This window comes from Microcaecilia unicolor, chromosome 12 (genome assembly GCF_901765095.1).
Source record: "Microcaecilia unicolor chromosome 12, aMicUni1.1, whole genome shotgun sequence".
NCBI classification, from domain to species: Eukaryota; Metazoa; Chordata; class Amphibia; order Gymnophiona; family Siphonopidae; genus Microcaecilia; species Microcaecilia unicolor.
Genome location: NC_044042.1, coordinates 7,111,270 through 7,131,109, shown reverse-complemented (window position 1 = coordinate 7,131,109; position 19,840 = coordinate 7,111,270). Strand labels below are relative to the sequence as shown.

Genomic DNA, 19,840 nt, shown 5'->3' with positions numbered 1-19,840 from the left:
GTGTCTGGCGCACACACACACACAGGTTTTGCGGTAAGCAAAGCCCTTGTGCACATGGCCACTCAAACCCTGGCAGGCACACATCAGCGCTGGAGGAGTGGCCTAGTGGTTAGGGCAGTGGACTTTGATCCAGGGGAACTGAGTTCAATTCCCACTGCAGCTCCTTGTGACTCTGGGCAAATCGCTTAACCCTCCAATGCCCCTGGTACAAATAAGTACCTGAATATACTATGTAAACCGCTTTGAATGTAGTTGCAAAAAAACCCACAGAAAGGCGGTATATCAAGTTCCCTTTCCCTTAAATACAGCTTTTCAATTTTTTTTCACTTGAAAAATTTATATTTAAAAGCAGAAAACACTCTTCAAAGTGTAGTTCCACTTTCGGTTTTGCTTGGACTCCCACACATTTGTTCTTCATCAGCGAAGCTCAGAGGCTTGCATGGGCTTCTTTCCTCTTTCAAATAAAATAAAAACCAGCAGATTTTAAAAGGAAAATCATGAGAAATACTCTGTTCTAACCCCTCAACGCGACCTCGGAGCTGGCGGCAGGTTTCCAGTGTTAAGACGTGTTGTTTTTATGCACTGTTTCTCTAAGCATTGGGAGGGAATAGCTAATGACTTCATCCGTTTGCCAACATTTAAGTGCAATTTTGGCTAATCTTTGGCGTTCACGTTGTTTCCTGCACTAGAGCCTTCTGCGCACATTAACGCCGGCACTAATCGCCTCTAGCGGCAGTTCTAGGTTTTGAGCATCGGTACATGAGGGTTTTCAAAGAGTGCACAGAGTCCACTGCAAATCAAATAAACCTTCAGTACCTGAAAAATATGCTTAACACATGCTTTTGCATGCCTCTGGCGGGATAGTTAGGTCTCCAGAACTCTCTGTTACTATTTGTGATGTAACTCCCTTTCACTTTTCCTATCTTACTTGAATTATTTTAATGTAAACCGCTCAGCATGGATCCTTGAATGGACGGTATATCAAATATTGGTTAAACTTGGAAACTTGATGCCAAAACTCCAGTTATCAAATACCCTGAGACACCCAAATTGCCAGTGATGTTTCATTAAAATAAAAGTTATATTTTCATTTCTATTGCACTGTAAATTAATAAAACACAGAAAGAGAAGATGTGACAGCAGCCCATAAGGCCCATCCAGTCTGTCAAAATTCCTTCCTAGTGCTGTGCTGGACACTCTCACTGGTCTACAGGAGAGGAGAAGTAGCCTAATGGTTAGAGCAGTAGACACATTCAAGATGGCTGCCTGACTGACATGCTGAGAGTGAGCTCTGAAAGATTTGGATTATTTCCTTATTGTGGGGTCCTTTTACAAAGGCACGCTGAAAAATGGCCTGCGGTAATGTAGGCGCGGGTTTTGGGTGCACGCAGAATCATTTTTCAGCGCACCTGTAAAAAAGGCCCCCCCCCCCCCCCCCCGAAAATGGACATGCAGCAAAATCAAAATTGCCATGCGTCCATTTTGGGTCTGAGACCTTACCACCAGCCATAGACCTGGCAGTAAAGAATTTGGGCAGTAATGACTTGCGCGTGTCCGCTAAGCGCGCCAGAAAATAAAAAAAAATTTAGACATGCGTAGCGGACGTGCACCAAAATTGAAATTACCACAAGGGCCACAAGGTATCCGGGCGATGACTCCAATTTGGCGTGCACTGGTCGCGTGTAGGCGCCTACATGGCTTAGTAAAAGGGGCCCTGTATTACCTAAATACCATGCCAATGAGAAAGAGTAGGGTCCAGAATCCTCCAAACTCAACTTGCTGGTCAATCTTCGATATGGAGCTTCATCAGCTCAAACCAGATGAAGTGCGTTCAGCAGTGGGGAGCCAACCACAGATCAGCCCTCCTTGGGCAGCGAGGTATCACTGAACCCTGATACTCCCAATGTACTATCTGCTATCCACAGAACAGAAGGACTCCAGCTGTAAAGGGACAATGATAGCCTCTCTGTTGCTGTTGGGGAAGTGTTCTCCAAAAACAATTGACTGCAATGACTACAGAGTTACCTCTGGCGATTTGTGCGGATTTCTTGCCGGGTCTCTGTTTCCCTAAAGGAAGTATTAGCATAGGGAATAGAGGAGGTTGCTGTGGCAAAGAGTATTTTATTTATTTATTGCATTTGTATCCCACATTTTGCCACCTCTTTGCAGGCTCAATGTGGCTTACGATATATCATGAATAATGGAAATATAATGGCTTGTGTGACCTCCCTTCACTGCTGACAGTTCATCCAATGGCTTGTCCAGATGAGATCACCATGGAAAACGTATGGCCAGTGGTGGAGGTTTGCTCCTTATTTGTACAGTTTTCTGCACAACTGATTGCTAAATCCCAAGTTGAAGAGAAAAAGGCCTTAGCAACTTGAAGCAAGATAGAAGATGTTTGGAGCAGGATTTGGATTAAACTGTTGTTCATCGTAAGATAGAGAATATGGAAAATGCTGTAAGGTTTTTGAATATTCATGTATTAAATTTTCATCACAATCTATCTCTCCTAAGGATTTTGAACTTCCCCAAATAATATCTCTTATGTTCCTTCAGCTAAGTCAGCAGGATGAACTGATGGAATATCTGAAGATTCTTTGGGTGTTACCGGACTTCTGGAAACTTCCAGAGAGCTAGTTATAAAAAGAACATTAGTCGTCTCTTTTGTATTTGCTCAACACAAAGACTCAGTCGTGCATTACTATTCTCATCACCAGAACTTGGAATTTCTAATATATAGCCAGATGTTTGTAGGAAAACCCAGGAAAGGAGGAAACAATTTCTTGCTATGAGGCAGAAAGTTTCCTCCTTGGGGGCCAAGTTTTTTTCATTTTCCATGTAAATGTATGATTCAACTTAGGGAAGTTTCTTATGTCTTTTATGGACCATCTCAGTTGCAAACTTTTCTTCAATCTAGGATAAAAACGTCTGATACTGTTAGTGAGACATATTTGTTTTGGAATTTGAATTTTTGGTTTGTCTAAGTTTCTTTGCCTTATTTTCAATCCTCTCTGGGGTTTACTTCCCTGGCTTTCTCTACTACTACTAGTTAACATTTCTAGAGCGCTACTAGGGTTACGCAGCGCTGTACAGTTTAACAAAGAAGGACAGTCCCTGCTCAAAGGAGCTTACAATCTAAAGGACGAAATGTCAAGTTGGGCCAGTCTAGATTTCTTAAATAGTGGTATAGTGGTTAGGTGCCAAAGGCGACATTGAAGAGGTGGGCTTTGAGCAATGTATTATCGGAAAAAAGATGGATGCCCATTTTTTTCGAAAATACGGTTTGTCCCGCCCCTTCACGTACCCATTCTCGGAGATAGACGCCCATGGAGATGGGCGTTCGCATTTGATTATGCCCCTCTATGTATGTTGTTTAGCAGAAACACGGAATCATACTTTCTCAATAGCTGGGGGAAATTTGTGCAACCATCTTCTGGGTTATTTAAGACTCTGTACTGATTATCAACAATTTAAGAAATTGTTGAAAACACTTTATTTTGTAACTGAATTTACTGATGGATAAAATGGGTCTGTTTCCTTGGCAGTCTTTCCTATTAATGATGATTTAGAATTATGATTTTATGTAATTGTTACTGTTTGTTGAGTACATTTTGATATTGTGAATGTTTTTTTACTGTAACCCGCTTTGATTTTAAATCTTTGAAATAAATAAATAAAATTGCAATGTCAGCAAGTTAAGAGGGCCTAGTACAGACTTTTTTTTCTCTGTGTATTTTTCAGGAAAGCTTCAAAGAAGTAAAGGGAGAGAAGCTGGTGAGGATACTCTGTGAACTTCCCAACAGCACCTTTCTGAAGAGTGACCAGTGCCACCTCCAGCTTTCTACCTCTGAAGTAAATCCCAAATATCTACTGCTAATTCTGCATGACAAAGGTAAGTGAAATCAACAAAGCTGGATTCTCAGGCTGATAGTCAAAGGGAATTTATGTGTTGACTGCTGGATGGCCAAAGCATAAAAAGTTCTTATCTCCTTATTAAAAAAAAAACATACATTGAACTAATACTAATATTATCCCAATATTTGAGGGCTGAAATAAAAGCAAGCAAAATAATTATCAACCATGGCAATATTGACCTGCTCTATGGATAATTTATATGTTTAGAGGGTCTTTTGCAAAGGCTAATGATTAGTGTGCGCTAAATGCTACAGCTACCCATAGGAATATATGGGCGTTCTAGCGTTTAGTGCATGCTTATTTTTAGCACGCAATAAAAACGCTAGCGCGCCTTTATAAAAAGACCCCTTAATTTGGGCCTGACAATATCAAGCAAGCACCCATGGCACCGAAGTAGACCGGCACAGCAATCCCTCCAGAAGCTGTGGAAGAAGGGCCCTGATGCGCTCATCGAGAGCCGCCATTGGAAAAGGCTGTGGGGCCGGTGCAGGGGCCGGTGGCAGAATCGAGGGCCGGTACCAGGCTGCCAGAAGACCGACGCATCGGCACCTCCTGTATAGAGGGTGAGCGATCCTCTCGGCGCCGATGCTTCTCGGGTGCCGAATCCCTCGGCTCCCCGGAGCTCTTGGTACCACACATGGAAGGAGATCGATGATGGTGTTTCTTAGCTCTTGGTACCACACATGGAAGGAGATCGATGATGGTGCTTCTTAGCCTTTGCTTGACGCCCGTCATCGAGACTCCTCGGTACCGAAGAAGAGGAAGTGGAATCCTCACGCCTCCTCGGTGGGCCTGTATAGCAGTAGGCCTCGAGACAGGTGGAGACACTCGATGCCTCGCTGCTCCCAGCGCGATGTGGTCGTTCGGCAGCCATTACCTGTGCTCTCGAAGTCGATGCTTCCCTCAACATCGACGTCGATGCCGCCAACCTCGGCACCGATGCCGAAGGACTGGACCAATCCGCAACAAGTTTTTCTCGTTGAGCCTCCCAAGACACTTGGGTCCATTTTTTCATCAAAGAACACAGCTTACAAGCAGCTGGTAGATGATCGGGCCCAAGGCACTGGAGACACCAAGCATTGGGGGTCGGTACCCGAGATAGTTCGGTTGTACCGACTACAACGCTTAAAGCCGCTGGGTGTCCTCGATGACATGGATGGAAAAATGGCGTCTGCGAAATTAAAAGACGAGATTGTGCCAATTAAAAAGGCACAAAAAGGGAAACAAAAGACGGCCGCGGAGAAAAGAAAAGAAGCTTAAACCTAGTGACTAAAATTAAAAAATAAAGGGAACTACTCTCCTTTTTTTTTTTTTTTAATTTTGTATAAAGAAGAAAAAGGAAGCAATCACACACAGACTCTTTCCTGGGCCGAGAGGAACACAGTGGAAAGAAAAAACCGTTTCACCTCAATGGGTGGGAAACCTGTCCATGCATGCGCGGTGCGCGCTGCTCGCGCGCCATAAGACTCTGGAAGATTTTTGCTAGCAAAACTTCCGATCCTGGGCCCACGTGGACATCGACCCAAGTGTAAGAACAAGCAGCCTGCTTGTCCTCGGAGAATATAGAATACGCTCACATGCTGTTCTTGAGACTAAAATTTAGGCACACCCATTTAAGACACCTAAAACCAGACCTAAATACCTGCGCCTGTTAGGTGCAGATGGGGTGTATTCTATAATAATGCACATACTTTTTTGAAATGCCCACAGCCCATCCGTTCCATGCCCATGGCCACACTCCTTTTCGACTATGCGCACTTGAATTTATGCACAGCACATTATAGAAAGTTGTGCGCATAAATTCTAATTAAAGCCAATTAAGGCGCTCTTTATAGAATTTGGGGGTTAACATTTAGGTACTCACACTTACTCCAGACCTAGAGCTTGCAAGTGTTGGTTACGTAATTTATTCATGTAAGTGGGAGACCCACCAATGTCCCACCCAAGCTCCGCCTATGCAAACGCCCCCTTGCAAATACACGCTCTACAAGTTAGTTGTGTATTCACAGAATAGCGCTTAGACAGCATACTGGCATATAAGCGCATAAGAGCACCTCTACAAGTGTATATTCTTGCATTCTAAACAATTACACCCTACTATCAATCAAGGGTGATGATGCAGAGGAACTGACAGAAATCTCAGTGAACCTGGAAGATGTACCGAGCCAAATCGACAAATTAAAGAGTAGTAAATCACCTAGACCAAATGGCAAACATCCAAGGGTACTCAAAGAACTCAAGTATGAAAGTGATGACCTGCTTTTAGTAATATGTAACCTGTTGTTAAAATCGTCCATAGTAACTGAAGATTGAAGGGTGGCCAATGTGACACAGATTTTTTAAAATGGTTCCAGGGGTGATCCGGGAAATTACAGACTGGTAAGCCTGATGCCAGTGCCAGGCAAAATAGTGGAAACTATTATAAAGAATAAAATTACAGAAGACATAGACAAACATGGTTTAATGGGGCAAAGTTAGCATGGGTTCAGCCAAGGGAAGTCTTATCTCACCAATTTGCTTCATTTCTTTGAAGGCATGAATAAACATGTGGATAAAGGTGAGTCGGTTGATGTACTGTGTCTAGATTTTTAGAAAGCTTTTGATAAAGTTCCTCATGAGAGACTCCTGAGAAAATTAAAAGAGTCATGGGATAGGAGGCAATTTTCTGGTGTGGATCAGGAATGGGTTATTGGACAGAAAACAGAGGGTGGGGTTAAATGGTCATTTCTCTAAATGGAGGAGGGTGATCAGTAGAGTGCCGCAGGGATCAGTACTAGGACTAGTGCTATTTAACATATTTATAAATGATATAGAAATCAGAACAACGAGTGAGGTGATTAAATTTGCGGATGACACAAAACACGTGTGGACTGTGAAAAATTGCAGGAGACCTTAGGAAACTGGAAAACTGGGCATCCAAATGGCAGATGAAATTTAATTTGGACAAATGCAAGGTGATGCACATTGGAAAGAACAATCTGAATCATAGTTACCTGATGCTAGGGTCCATCTTGAGGGTCAGCAAACAAGAAAAAGATCTAGGTTTTTTTGTAGATAATACGCTGAAATCTTCTGCTCAATGTGTGGTGGCGGCCAAAAATGCAAACAAGATGCGTTCAGTTCTGGTTGCCATATCTCAAAAAAGATATTGCGGAATTAGAAAAGGTTCAAACAAGAGTCAAAAAAATGATAAAGGGGATGGAACTCCTCTCGCATGAGGAAAGGCTAAAGAGGTTAGAACTCTTCAGCTTGGAAAAGAGATGGATGAGGGGAGATATGACTGAGGTCTACAAAATTCCGAGTGGTGTAGAATGAGTAGAAGAAGTAAATTGATTTTTTACTCGTTCCAAAAGTACAAAGACTAGGGGACACTCAAGGAAGTTACATGGAAATACTTTTAAAACAAATAGGAGGAAATATTTTTTCACTCAACGAATAGTTAAGCTGTGTAACTCTTTGCTAGAGGATGTAGTAATAGCGGTTAGCGTATCTGGGTTTAAAAAAACATTTGGACAAATTCCTGGAGGAAAAGTCCATAGTCTGCTTTTGAGACAGACATGGGGAAGAAACTGCTTGCCCTGGGATTGTAGCATGGGGTGTTGCCAAGATTTGGTTTTCTGCCAGGTATTTGTGACCTGGATTGGGCACTCTTTGAAACAGGATACTGGGCTAGATGGACCACTAGTCTGACCCAGTATGGTATTCTTATGTTCTTATGTTTAGTGGGCATGTAAAAGTTAACACCTAGTTCACAGAATTGCTCTTTGTATGTATACGGTACTGAACACGGACACTAACCCCCCTGGATTCTATAAATGGTGACTAAAGTTGTGCATGCAAATCAACGCCCATAGCCGATTTACATGCGCAAGTTAATTAACAAGCTAATCAACACCAATAATTGGCCACTAATGACAATTATCGGCACTAATTGGCACTAATTAGTAGTTATGTGTGCAACTTTCTAAGTGTATTCTGTAAAGTGGTGTGCATACATTCTAATGTCCGGATCTTAAAAGGGGCTTAGTCATGGCAGAGGTAATTCGTGGGCATTCCTAAAAATTACAATCACTATTATAGAATATGCCTGAACTTAGGAACAGGCAATTTACTCCAGGTTTTAGTTCAGCGTGCACTATCCCCCGGATTCTATATAGTGCACCTAGAGATCCATGCCATAATCCAGGCAAATTCTTTTTAACAGCGTGCGTAACTTAATTGGCTTAACAAGCTAATCAGTGTTAATAACAGCACTTAACAAGTGAATTGATTTGCTCTTTTTCTGACCACTGACAGGTCAGTAGTGGCCCATGAAATGCATAAGTTAAAAGCTCAGACTTAAAATGTCTGAGCACTGCATTTCCTGCACTTTACCTAAATCCCCAATTACATATCTAATTACTTTGCCTAATTGTTTTAATGCCTAATTAGTTTATTGTCTAATTGCTTTATCATCTTATTGCCTTGTTATTATCTATACCAGAATAAAGACTATCCCCTTAGAAGGAAAATAGCCTCTGTATTTTTCTATCACCCCACATCTTAGGGGTGGCTGGTCCATCATATCTGGGGTGGGTGCAAGGAGGTAGAAAAACCCTATTTGACCCATATTTCCAAATTGTATATTTCTTACGGTAAGTAGATATATCAGAGAAATAATTCCTACATAATCACGGCCCTCACTGATACTAGGCTGTCAGAGGGGGCCCTAACAGGCTCCACTATAAACACAAGAAATAATATGTATCAGCTGTCGTTAACTACTATGGGCCTTCTCAAAACAAAGAGTCTTCAGGGCTGTGGTGAGATGAGCGATAACAGGTTAGCAAGGGCCTAGAAAGTAGTAAAGGAAAAAGAGGACTGAGACATGTTTTATGAATCTGACGAACAGAGGAATGAAGGTTTCTATTTATATGGGGCAAGTGGGCTCTCACAGGAGATGAGATGGACAGGCAAAGCAGATATATCTTCAGCCTCAAGCAGAAGCCCTAGAGGAGGCCCTGGTGAGTAGAGGCAGCAACTTCAGCCCCCATCGCAGCCTAGATGGTGGCAGCAAGAGTCAGCAAAGAGAAGGGCTAAGGAGAAAGAAAGGAGAGCAAGGACTGCAAGTGGCTTGAGGAAGAGAGGATTGTACCTGGTGACGATAGGGAGTAGGAGGATAGCAGAGAAGTAGGGTGGAGGTTGTATTCATTCAAGGAAGGAAAACACTCACCATATATCCCTATGACCTTCCTCTCCCCAAACAAATTATTGTGAGGCAGGAACACAAGCCAAGTGCATTTCATCCCTGGCAAGACAGTCCTGGAGGAATTTACAAATCCTTGCCTAACTTGATGTTTACTGCATGTCCTTTTTACTACTGGAAGCACTGTGGCTGGCCATTACACTTTCTGGGTAAATACATAATGCTACATGAAGCTACAAAGCAGTAAATTTAAAACGAATTGGAGAAAATGTTTCTTCACTCAACGTGTAATTAATCTCTGGAATTTGTTGCCACAGAATGTGGTAAAGATGGTTAGTTTAGCAGAGTTTTTAAAAAGGTTTGGACAGCTTCCTAAAGGAAAAGTCCATAGACCATTATTAAATTGGACTTGGGGAAAATCCACTATTTCTGGGGTAAGCAGTATAAAATGTTTTGTACTTTTTGGGATCTTGCCAGGTATTTGTGACCTAGATTGGCCACTGTTGGAAACAGGATGCTGGCCTTGATGGACCTTTGGTCGGTCCCAGTATGGCAATACTTATGTACTTATGATGTCAGCCAAAAGAAGTTTCTGCTGGATCTTCAGGCTCAAAATTCCTGAGAAGCCACACTGGGAAAGAAAGCTGTGTTTTTGAAAGCCATTGTAATTCCATTAGTATTTTATAGGAAACCATTGAGATGTTACACCCCCCCCCCCCTTCCCCACCCCTTGGTTGCATTCAGAAGTAACAACTGTAAATGTAGGTAAAGAAAAATCCTCAGGTAGAATTATTATGAATGTTCTGTCCTTTTGTAACCATGGAACATTATTCACAATATTATTTTTTCTTCTTAATTGACAGATGATGCTAAAAAGACATTTGATGTTATGCAGACACAAAGATCATCCTTCCATCAGGTAACTGTTCCTGGGCGCCCATGCTATCTGCTAAAACCTGCATACTTGCAGGGCACAGTCAACCTTGCAGAGAGGGTAGTCAGGGATCCCCAAACAGTCAGTTCCCAGGATAGCCCTAATGAATATGCATGAGATATGAGTGCACAGTGGCTCAAAATTATCATGCAAAACAATCTCATGAATACCCATTAGGATTAGGATTATCCTGAAAATATGACCAGATCGAGGCCCTGGAAGACTGGAGTTGCACTCTCCTGACCTAGAAGATGGGACTGTGGTATGAAATACTTGTAACTCTGAGGTGTGGCGAGAGACTACTACTACTACTTAACATTTCTATAGCGCTACAAGGCATACGCAGCGCTGCACAAACATAGAAGAAAGACAGTCCCTGCTCAAAGAGCTTACAATCTAATAGACAAAAAATATCACTGGAAGATTCTTCTCACTTAGCATTAAACAGACTGGTTTGAGGAGCATAATATAGGTAAAACACACATACCAACTTTAAGCCCAGCCCCTAACTGTGGCATTCTGCACTGCTAGGGTGAAAGAACTGATTACATTATCCTTGTAGTTATAATGGGATTCCATCCTTTAGGATTTTAAAACTGACTAAATGAAAGGAGAACACAACCTGAGGAAACTGTAGGACAAAAATAAGTACATGAAACCCTTCCACTGCAGGCACTGAGGTGCCCTCTCAAGGCTGCAGGAGCAGAGAGTGCAGGAAAACCTCACCTCAACTCATATCCATATTCCAGTGAGATCCGTGGGCTGGTGGAAGTAATCTGCAGGCAGGAATGAGTTGTCACTGAACTCTTCTTCTGTTCGCAGGCAATTATGCCACTTAAACGTCTCATGTGTCTTAACACTCATTTCTCATGCAATCCCTTGCAACTGAATGCTAGTTCCACCTTGAATAACCAACAAAACATTATAAAGATCTTAGTAAAACCCTGCCATGTCACATTTTAGGAAGTGACCCACTATCTCGGAATTCAAGAAATTACTCAAATTGCATCTGTGTACTCAATCCTTTGGTTCAAATGTTAACTAGCTCTTTCTTTTTCTCCTTTCATCGCTCTCTCTCTCTCTTTTTGAGGCTGCTTTTAACTCCTAACTCCTATTCACTTGTTCAGTACCCATGTCTGTTTTATCATTCCCACCTTAAGTAATTCCCTTATCCCTTATTTGTCCCGTTTGTCTTGATTAGATTGTAAGCTCTGTCGAGCAGGGACTGTCTCTTCATGGTCAAGTGTACAGCGCTGCGTACGTCTAGTAGCACTAAATTTAGGCCATCTAAAACCTAAATTTTAGTCGTAAGAACAGCACATGTGCATATTCTATAAGCTAGAAATAAGTAGTAGTAGTAGTTTTGGGGATTCCGGAATCTTGCTACTCTTTGTCCTTATCCCTTATTTGTCTGTCCTGATTAGATCGTAAGCTCTGTCGAGCAGGGACTGTCTCTTCATGGTCAAGTGTACAGTGCTGCGTATGTCCAGTAGTGCTATAGAAATGATACGTAGTAGTAGCAGTAGTGTTTGGGATTCTGCACAGAATCTTGCTACTCTTTAGGATTCTGGAATCTTGCTTCTCTTTGTCCTTATCCCTTATTTGTCCTGTTTGTCTGTCCTGATTACATCGTACGCTCTGTCGAACAGCGAACTGTCAGATTACATATTCAATGTACAGCACTACGTATGTCTAGTAGCACTATAGAAATGATATGTAGTAGTAGTAGTGTTTGGGATTCCGGAATCTTGCTACTCTTTGGGATTCCGCACAGAATCTTGCTACTCTTTGTCTTTATCCTTTATTTGTCCTGTTTGTCTTGATTAGATTGTAAGCTCTGTCGAACAGCGACTATCTCTTACATGTTCAATGTACAGCGCTGTGTACGTCTAGTAGCACTATAGAAATGATATGTAGTAGTAGTAGTAGTAATAGTGTTTGGGATTCCGGAATCTTGCTACTCTTTGGGATTCCGCACAGAATCTTGCTACTCTTTGGGATTCCAGAATCTTGCTACTCTTTGTCCTTATCCCTTATTTGTCCTGTTTATCTGTCTTGATTAGATTGTAAGCTCTGTGGAGCAGGGATCGTCTCTTACATGGCATCTTGCTACTCTTTGGGATTCCGGAATCTTGCTACCCTTTGTCCTTATCCTTTATTTGTCCTGTTTGTCTTGATTAGATTGTAAGCTCTGTCGAACAGTGACTGTCTCTTACATGTTCAATGTACAGCGCTGTGTACGTCTAGTAGCACTATAGAAATGATAAGTAATAGTAGTAGTACAAATAAATAAATAGCCATGTTTCTCGGCATCAAGAGTGCATCAGAGATACATCTTAGACACTATTTCAATACTGTGCCTAAATTATATCTAAATAACTAAACCTTAGGCCCAACAAAAACATATTATAGCAGATGTGCGTATCATCATCTAAAATTACTAGACTAGAGACCTGTTTATGATGGGAACAGGTATGAAGAAAGGCCTAAAAAACATGGAATGATGCACTTTTATATATATAAAAGAAGGGATAGATAATAAAAAAATGTGTGGGGGGGGGGAAGTTATCAACATGGGCTACTGTTAAGTTGGGTTATTTTAGAACAGGATAGCATTGCACAGATTCTATAACAGCGATTGCTCACAGAACTGCATTATAGAAATACAGGCCTAATTGCAGGCACGAGCACTTACTAGCTACAAGCCGCACGATTACTAGTACTCAATAATCTGTGCGTGTAAGTCCTGGGCACGCCCCTGACTTGTCCACAGCCCCCTTGCACTTGCACGCTATGGATTTTGTGCACCCAGTTTATAAAATAGCGACTAAGGCCAGTTATGCACCTGCCAATTAGCACTAATTAACACCAATAATAAGCAATTATTGATTTTATAGAATGAGGGAGAACATGTAAACTGCTTTTAAGCTATTAAGTAGTAAATGTAAAACAAATCAGAGAAAATATTTCTTCATTCAACGTGTAATTAAACTCTGGAATTCGTTGCCAGGGTTTAAAAAAAGGTTAGGATAACTTCCTAAAAGAAAAGTCTATAAGCCATTATTAAGATGGACTTGTGAAAATCCACTGCTTATTTCTAGGATAAGCAGCATAAAATATGTTTTACTGTTCTGGGATCTTGCCAGGTACTTGTAACCTGGATTAGTCACTTTTGGAAACAGAATACTGGGCTTGATGGACCTTCAGTCTGTCCCAGTATGGCAACACTTATGTTCTTATGGCTGTATATCAAATGTGTGATCCATACCACATAAAGGTATATCTCTGATGCAGAGCTGATGCTGAAACAATGTTCGGTTTTATTAATAGCTTTTTGTAATTTTTTGTTGCTTGCTTATGTCTTCCTTTTTGTAGACTATAGATTTGTCTTCGTAATAATAACAATTAAAATAAGTATATATTTAAATTTTAATAATTGTTTATGCTTTTATATTTCACATTTTTGATATTAATATAGTCTTTCTCACCTTATAATTACCCTCTCTGTTTCTCCTATCACTTCTGGTGTGTTCAACTGGTCATCTTTCTTGGTTTGACAGAGCTCTAGTAACAACAACAAAGAGAGTCCAAATCTCCCGCAAAAAAACAAGACAACAACAAAAGGGAGGCGGAAGATGTCAAAAAGCCAAAATCCTTTATTAAGACGCTACACGGTCCGTGTTTCGGCCAGAGAGGCCTTCCTCAGGGGGTCTTCAATTTGGCATATACAGATATTCTTCCAAAGGTGCTCACAAATTGAGACAATCTCCGGGTGCTATCCAAGCGAAACATAAATTCTATAGTCAATGAAAATCCGCAATGAGAAAGACGCTACTATTTAAAGAACGGGATGACGTCCGAATCGTACAGTGACGTATGTCATCTCCGGGTGCTATCCAAGCGAAACATAAACTCTATAGTCAATATTCCGTCAGAAAACGGGAATCTATAAACATATGGATACCCGTTACTAGAGCATGATAAGGGTAACAGAAAAAGTATTCTTGAACAAAGAGCATCTGAGAAGGCAGAGGTCCTTCTGATGTGATGGCCCTGTATGATTTTGAAGCACTTCCTCTTTGGATAATCCATACATTGATTCAAGCAAAGGTTTAGACTGCCAAAAATCCAGTACTACAATGGGAAAGTCAGTGAACTGTTGTATATGCATGCTTGCATTTTTGAGTATTTGTTTACTTGTTTGTTTGGTATATTTCTAGATGGGCATTCAGCAGTACAAGCTGGAGAAGGTTTATGACCATCTGGACCGGACCAGAAAGACCCTGATCGCCCTACTCACATGTGGCCTCCTGCTGGCAGCCATCGTTATAGCTGGCCTCTTCCTATCAAACAGACAGAGCTGGAGCCCCGGAAGACAGAGGCTGGTTAGTTCTTATGACTGGCAAAACAACAAAAGTTAAAACTAACCAATAAAAAACATCAGAGACTGTGAAGGGCCCTTAGAAACCAAACCTTCCTACTGACTTGGTGAACGGGGACTAATTTCTATACTCTAGCAGGACACAAGAACAGAGGTTAAATACAGTTCTGCCTCCCAGTGGTCAACAACGGGACAAACTAGCAAGCTACAGTATTTTCACAGAAAAGGGAAACTACATTCTCTATCGTGTTTTGGTTGGACAATAATGTTCACACTGGGGGAAAAAATACTATAATCCAGGGGTGGGCAACCTTTATACATAGAGGACCACAAGAATATCAGGGCTACCCTTAGCAGGTCAGAACTAGAAATTCACTCCATAGACCTGTGATAAATAAGTAAACAATTTAACTAAAAACAACTGCTACAGTGGCTATTCTAAAAATTATTTATAAAATACAGTATTTTAAACTGGCAAAACTCAAGTTTTCTGTGTAAACTTCCCACTGTCTCAGGGACTGCAAAAAATTCAATAGTGGGCCATATTTGGCTCACTCCTGCTATAGTCTGTTTTTAGTCCTCATTCCCATTTGCTAATTAGTAAAAAGATGTATACTTATAGTACATTTGCCAACAGCACATTCTTTGACATGAATGGTGACATCACAACAGGGTCAAAGGTGAGAACAGAAGTGGAGGGAAGGAAGTGCAGCACAGTGCAATAACATGTATACTGTCTTCATAGTGCACTCCTTTAATGTAATGAATCAGTAAGGGACTCCATCCACCCTGTCAGAGATCCTCTCATCTCTCCTGGGAGACCAATGCACAATTCGGGGGGGGGGGGGGGGGGGGTAATTACTAAGATGCAGTAAAAGTTGGCCTTTGACCTTTACCGTGGGAGTCATTAGCCTGCAGTATCTCAGAACCGTAGATTAGTGACTCCTGTGGTACATGATAACACAGCTTGCAATGAATCTCCAAAAGCTGTGTTACTGGGTGATCAATGATGTCATGTCTAAAGGACCCAAGTGTTGATCTTATCAACAGAATAGTGGTTTCACTCAATATCTTTTGATGTTTTGAGGTTGGCTTCAACATTTGCACTTCAAATGTGAAAAGCAGAAGGTCGCTCAGAGTTCAAATAAGATCTTCTGGAACCACATTAAATACTATTTAAGCTGGATTTTTCAAAAACTGCAAATCTGAAATGAAGCAGATGGTCAAAGCAGCATGATGTTACTTTGCTTTATGGAAACGGAAACCAGCTTTCTTCTTCCCACTACCTGCCGCTGTCAAAATCTGGATGGACCCTGGTCTGATCCAGTTTGGCAACTCATATAGAGGGGCATAATCGAATGGGGACGACCATCTCTAAGGGCTTCCATCTCTAAGGACGTCCCGGCGAAGGGGCGGGGAAACCCATATTATCGAAACAAGATGGGCGTCCATCTTTCGTTTCGATAATACGGTCGGGGACACCCAAATCCCAACATTTAGGTCGACCTTAGAGATGGTTGTCCTTAGGTCGTCCTTAGAGATGGTCGTCCCCGGTTTTCGGCGATAATGGAAACTGAGGATGCCCATCACAGAAACGACCAAATCCAAGGCATTTGGTCGTGGGAGGAGCCAGCATTCGTAGTGCACTGGTCCCCCTTACATGCCAGGACACCAACCGGTCACCCTAGGGGGCACTGCAGTGGACTTCAGAAAAAGCTCCCAGGTACATAGCTCCCTTACCTTGGGTGCTGAGCCCCCCAAACCCCCCTAAAACCCACTCCTCACAACTGTACAACACTACCATAGCCCTAAGGGGTGAAGGGGGGCACCTACATGTGGGTACAGTGGGTTTCAGGTGGGTTTTGGAGGGCTCCATTTACCACCATAAGTGTAACAGGTAGGGGGGGATGGGCCTGAGCCCGCCTGGCTGAAGTGCACTGCACCCACTAAAACTGCTCCACAGACCTGCATACTGCTGTCAGGAAGCTGGGTATGACATTTCAGGCTCGCATAGAGGCTGGAAAAAAATTTTAAGCTTTTTTTTTAGGGTGGGAGGAGGTTGGTGACCACTGGGGGAGTAAGGAGAGGTCATCCCCGATTCCCTCCGGTGGTCATCTGGTCAGTTCGGACACCTTTTCGAGTCTTGGTCGTGAAAAAAAATGGACCAAGTAAAGTCGGCCAAGTGCTCGTCAGGGATGCCCTTCTTTTTTCCATTATCGGCCGAGGACGCCCATCTGTTAAGCACGCCCCAGTCCCGCCTTCATTAGGCCTCCGACACGCCCCCAGGAATGTTGGTCGTCCCCGCGATGGAAAGCAGTTGAGGGCACCCAAAATCGGCTTTCGATTATGCCGATTTGGGTGACCCTGAGAGAGGGACACCCATCTCCCGATTTGTGTCGGAAGATGGGCGCCCTTCTCTTTCAAAAATAAGCCTGCAAGTCTGTCTTGCACCTTACAAATGCTTCCTTAACAAGTGCCTGTTTTGCAAGGACAGAATAAGTTTATATTATGGGTCAGTATCGGCTTATCAATACATTAGAAAAAAAGCTAGAAAGGCTCACAGTCGAGCAGATATGCCCGAATTCTTGGCTACTTAAATATCTAATCATTACTGTGAACCGCTAATCAATATATGTAACATCACTGACATAATTCAATGCTTTACTGAATGAATATACACATGCACTGCTGTAAATAACTTTACAAAATATTGAATAATTTCATGCTATATAACAATGCTTTGAACATGGCTAGTGTGACTAGAGACAAAGGACATGTAGACTAACTGTTAATAGATTATAAGCTGGGAATCAAAGGGAAATATCTTTATATTTACTTCATAGCAAATCAAATATATATTTTTTCAAAGAAATATTATTGTTTCTATTCTGGAATTCGGGCTATCCAATTAAGCCAATAAAGAAAGAATTATTTCCTAAGCTTATCAATTTTTCAGCATGTCATGGCTCCTCTTCCCATTATTTACGTGGAATCAGAACCCACTTGTATGGAGCTGTCAGGGACAGAGTTCATGGGACACTTATATGCTGGTGGTCAGTAGGTCAAATAAAGGCTCAAGCTCAGATCTGGCTTAAATTCATTGTCCGCCCAACAGAAGAGTCAAGAAAGGTCTGAGCCAGAACACAGATTGTGATTCTACAAACCTATCAGGACTTTGCAAAGATGGTCCTTCCCTTCAGGGTGCAAACCAAGGCATGCTCCCTGCAGCCTCAGCTACTTCACAGCTCCTAGACTCAGCTCTGCTTGGATCCCATCTGCATGAGAGAGACAGGAACAGGGATGACATGAGCCTAATGGTTAGTGAGTGTAGTGGGCTGTGAACTAGGGGAACCAGGTTCAATTCCCATTGCAGCTCCTTGTGAGTCTGGACAAGGCATTTAACCCTCCATTGCCCCAGGTACAAAATAAGAACCTGTATACAATATGCAAACCACTTTGATTGTAACCAAACGACAAATCCCAAACCCAGTGTTTTTCTTGGCTGCTGCAGAGATTATGCCAGATATTCAAAGCCGGGTCATGTCCCAGCACCAGCACTGCATATCTGGTTATGTGTGGCCAGCTATCCCTTATCCCCCAGATTCTATAGAGCATGCCTAGAGATCTGCGTTAATTTAACAATCCGTGCAACTTAACAAGCTTAACAAGCTGAGTGGTGATAACAGCACTTAACAAGCAATAATGAGCACTAATTGGCACTGATTAGAATTTACACGCACAACTCGCTAAGCATATTCTGTAACTAAGTGCACCAGACTTCTAACGCACATAAGCAAAAAGGGGCGTGGTTACGGGCGGGGGAAATGGATGCTCCGAAATTTACGCACATATAGAATATGGCCCAGTGTGCATAAATCTATGCGCCAGGATTTACGCTACGTTTTCATTGGTGTATATGGATATGCAAGGTTTTAGGCACCGAGATATCAACTAAGCTTATCCTATAATCGGTGCCCGATTATAGAGTATGCTTAGTCAGCTCTGATTTCTGCGCCAATTTTTTAGGCGCCATATGTAGAATCTCTCCTTATGTGGTTAAATGTGACGTTCAGTACATCACCGCCTAAGTGAAAACAGAAAAAGATAGGACTGTGCCTGAAGTGGGAATTGAACTCAGTTCCCCAGGACCAGAGTCCACCACCCTAACCACTAGGCCACTCCTCCACTCCAGTTAACTGTCCGGTTAACTTAGGCGGTTAAGTGCTAAATATCACCACTTAACTGCATAAGTGTCGACTTCGTTCCCAGGACCACCCACAAAATAGCTGGATACAGCTCTGGTGGTTAGTGCTGATATTCAGCGGCACTAACCGTTAAATGCCACTGAAAATCAGTGGACAGTCCCATACAAGCAATTTAACTGGACAGGAGCCTCTCCTGGCCAGCTAAATCATCTTGAGTGTTGACCCCTTTGTCTTACAACTATATCAAGAGGCCTTATGATAACACATTTACATAACAGATGAGACAAAGACTAATGGGTTCACCAAGTTTAACTAGTCCACATAAACCAACAAATGCTTTGAGAAGTCTTCACACCATCAGGATCATCTGTGTTTCAACACCTTTATAACACCATCTTTGGGGCTAATGAGTAATCTCAAGAGGCATTTGTAAAGTCAATGATCCAGTTGGTTAAAGGTGTAAAGACAGTTACTTAAATACAGTAACTTCCCGTCACTGTTGGGGAGGATATTGGTCTAAATGATATTTTAACAGCTTTGCTATTTATATATGTGTCTAGGGCGAAGACCCATATTATACAGAAAATGATAGCCAAGACAACACAGTACTATCTGTGGCCTCTAATGACCAGTCACAACTTCAGGAAAAGCCAAATCTGAATGGAGGGACCCAAGAAAACGGTACTGGCCAAACGGTGACCGCAGCAGCAAGTAATGGACATTCAACACGGCAGCATGTGGTGGCAGACACGGAATTGTAGCATGATACAGAACAGTGTTAAGAGGATCGGTTTCAGTGAATTTGTAAACCATTTTTTAATACTCTTTGCTCATTCAAACTTTTATTAAATTTTTTTTTTTTTTCAGATTTGAAAGCCTTTATTTTCAACGTCAAGTGGTTTTCCTGGTGAGGGATTTTCCTAGTTCTTGACAAAAGGATTCCCCTTCCTTCAACCAAAGGGAAACGCCCAGACATAATAAAATGTCCTTTAATTAGAGCATTGAATCTTAGCTTAAAAACACATACCGCCAGGAACACATACTGGTTTCTAATGGCATGCTCACTCAACTATTCTACTGTAAGCAAACATGAATCATTCCAGTTCCTTAACCTTTTCTTGGAAGCACATCTAGCCAGTCAAGTTTTTAAGATTGCTACCACGAATATGTACGAGACAGATGCACTGGGTCTCCAATGTATATTCATTACAGATATC

The 19,840-nt window shown here is 42.0% G+C and overlaps 1 protein-coding gene across 1 annotated transcript in view; it reads left to right on the top strand.

Annotated features, from left to right (window-relative positions):
- CD34 (CD34 molecule) overlaps positions 1-19,486 on the top strand; it is a 62,587-nt gene extending 43,101 nt beyond the window's left edge. The window contains exons 5-8 of the mRNA XM_030220549.1: positions 3,745-3,895; positions 9,967-10,022; positions 14,258-14,422; positions 19,184-19,486. Coding sequence (XP_030076409.1) covers positions 3,745-3,895; positions 9,967-10,022; positions 14,258-14,422; positions 19,184-19,384 — 573 coding nt within the window. The 3' untranslated portion in view covers positions 19,385-19,486. The remainder of the gene's footprint in view (positions 1-3,744; positions 3,896-9,966; positions 10,023-14,257; positions 14,423-19,183) is intronic.
- The last annotated feature ends 354 nt before the right edge of the window (positions 19,487-19,840 follow it).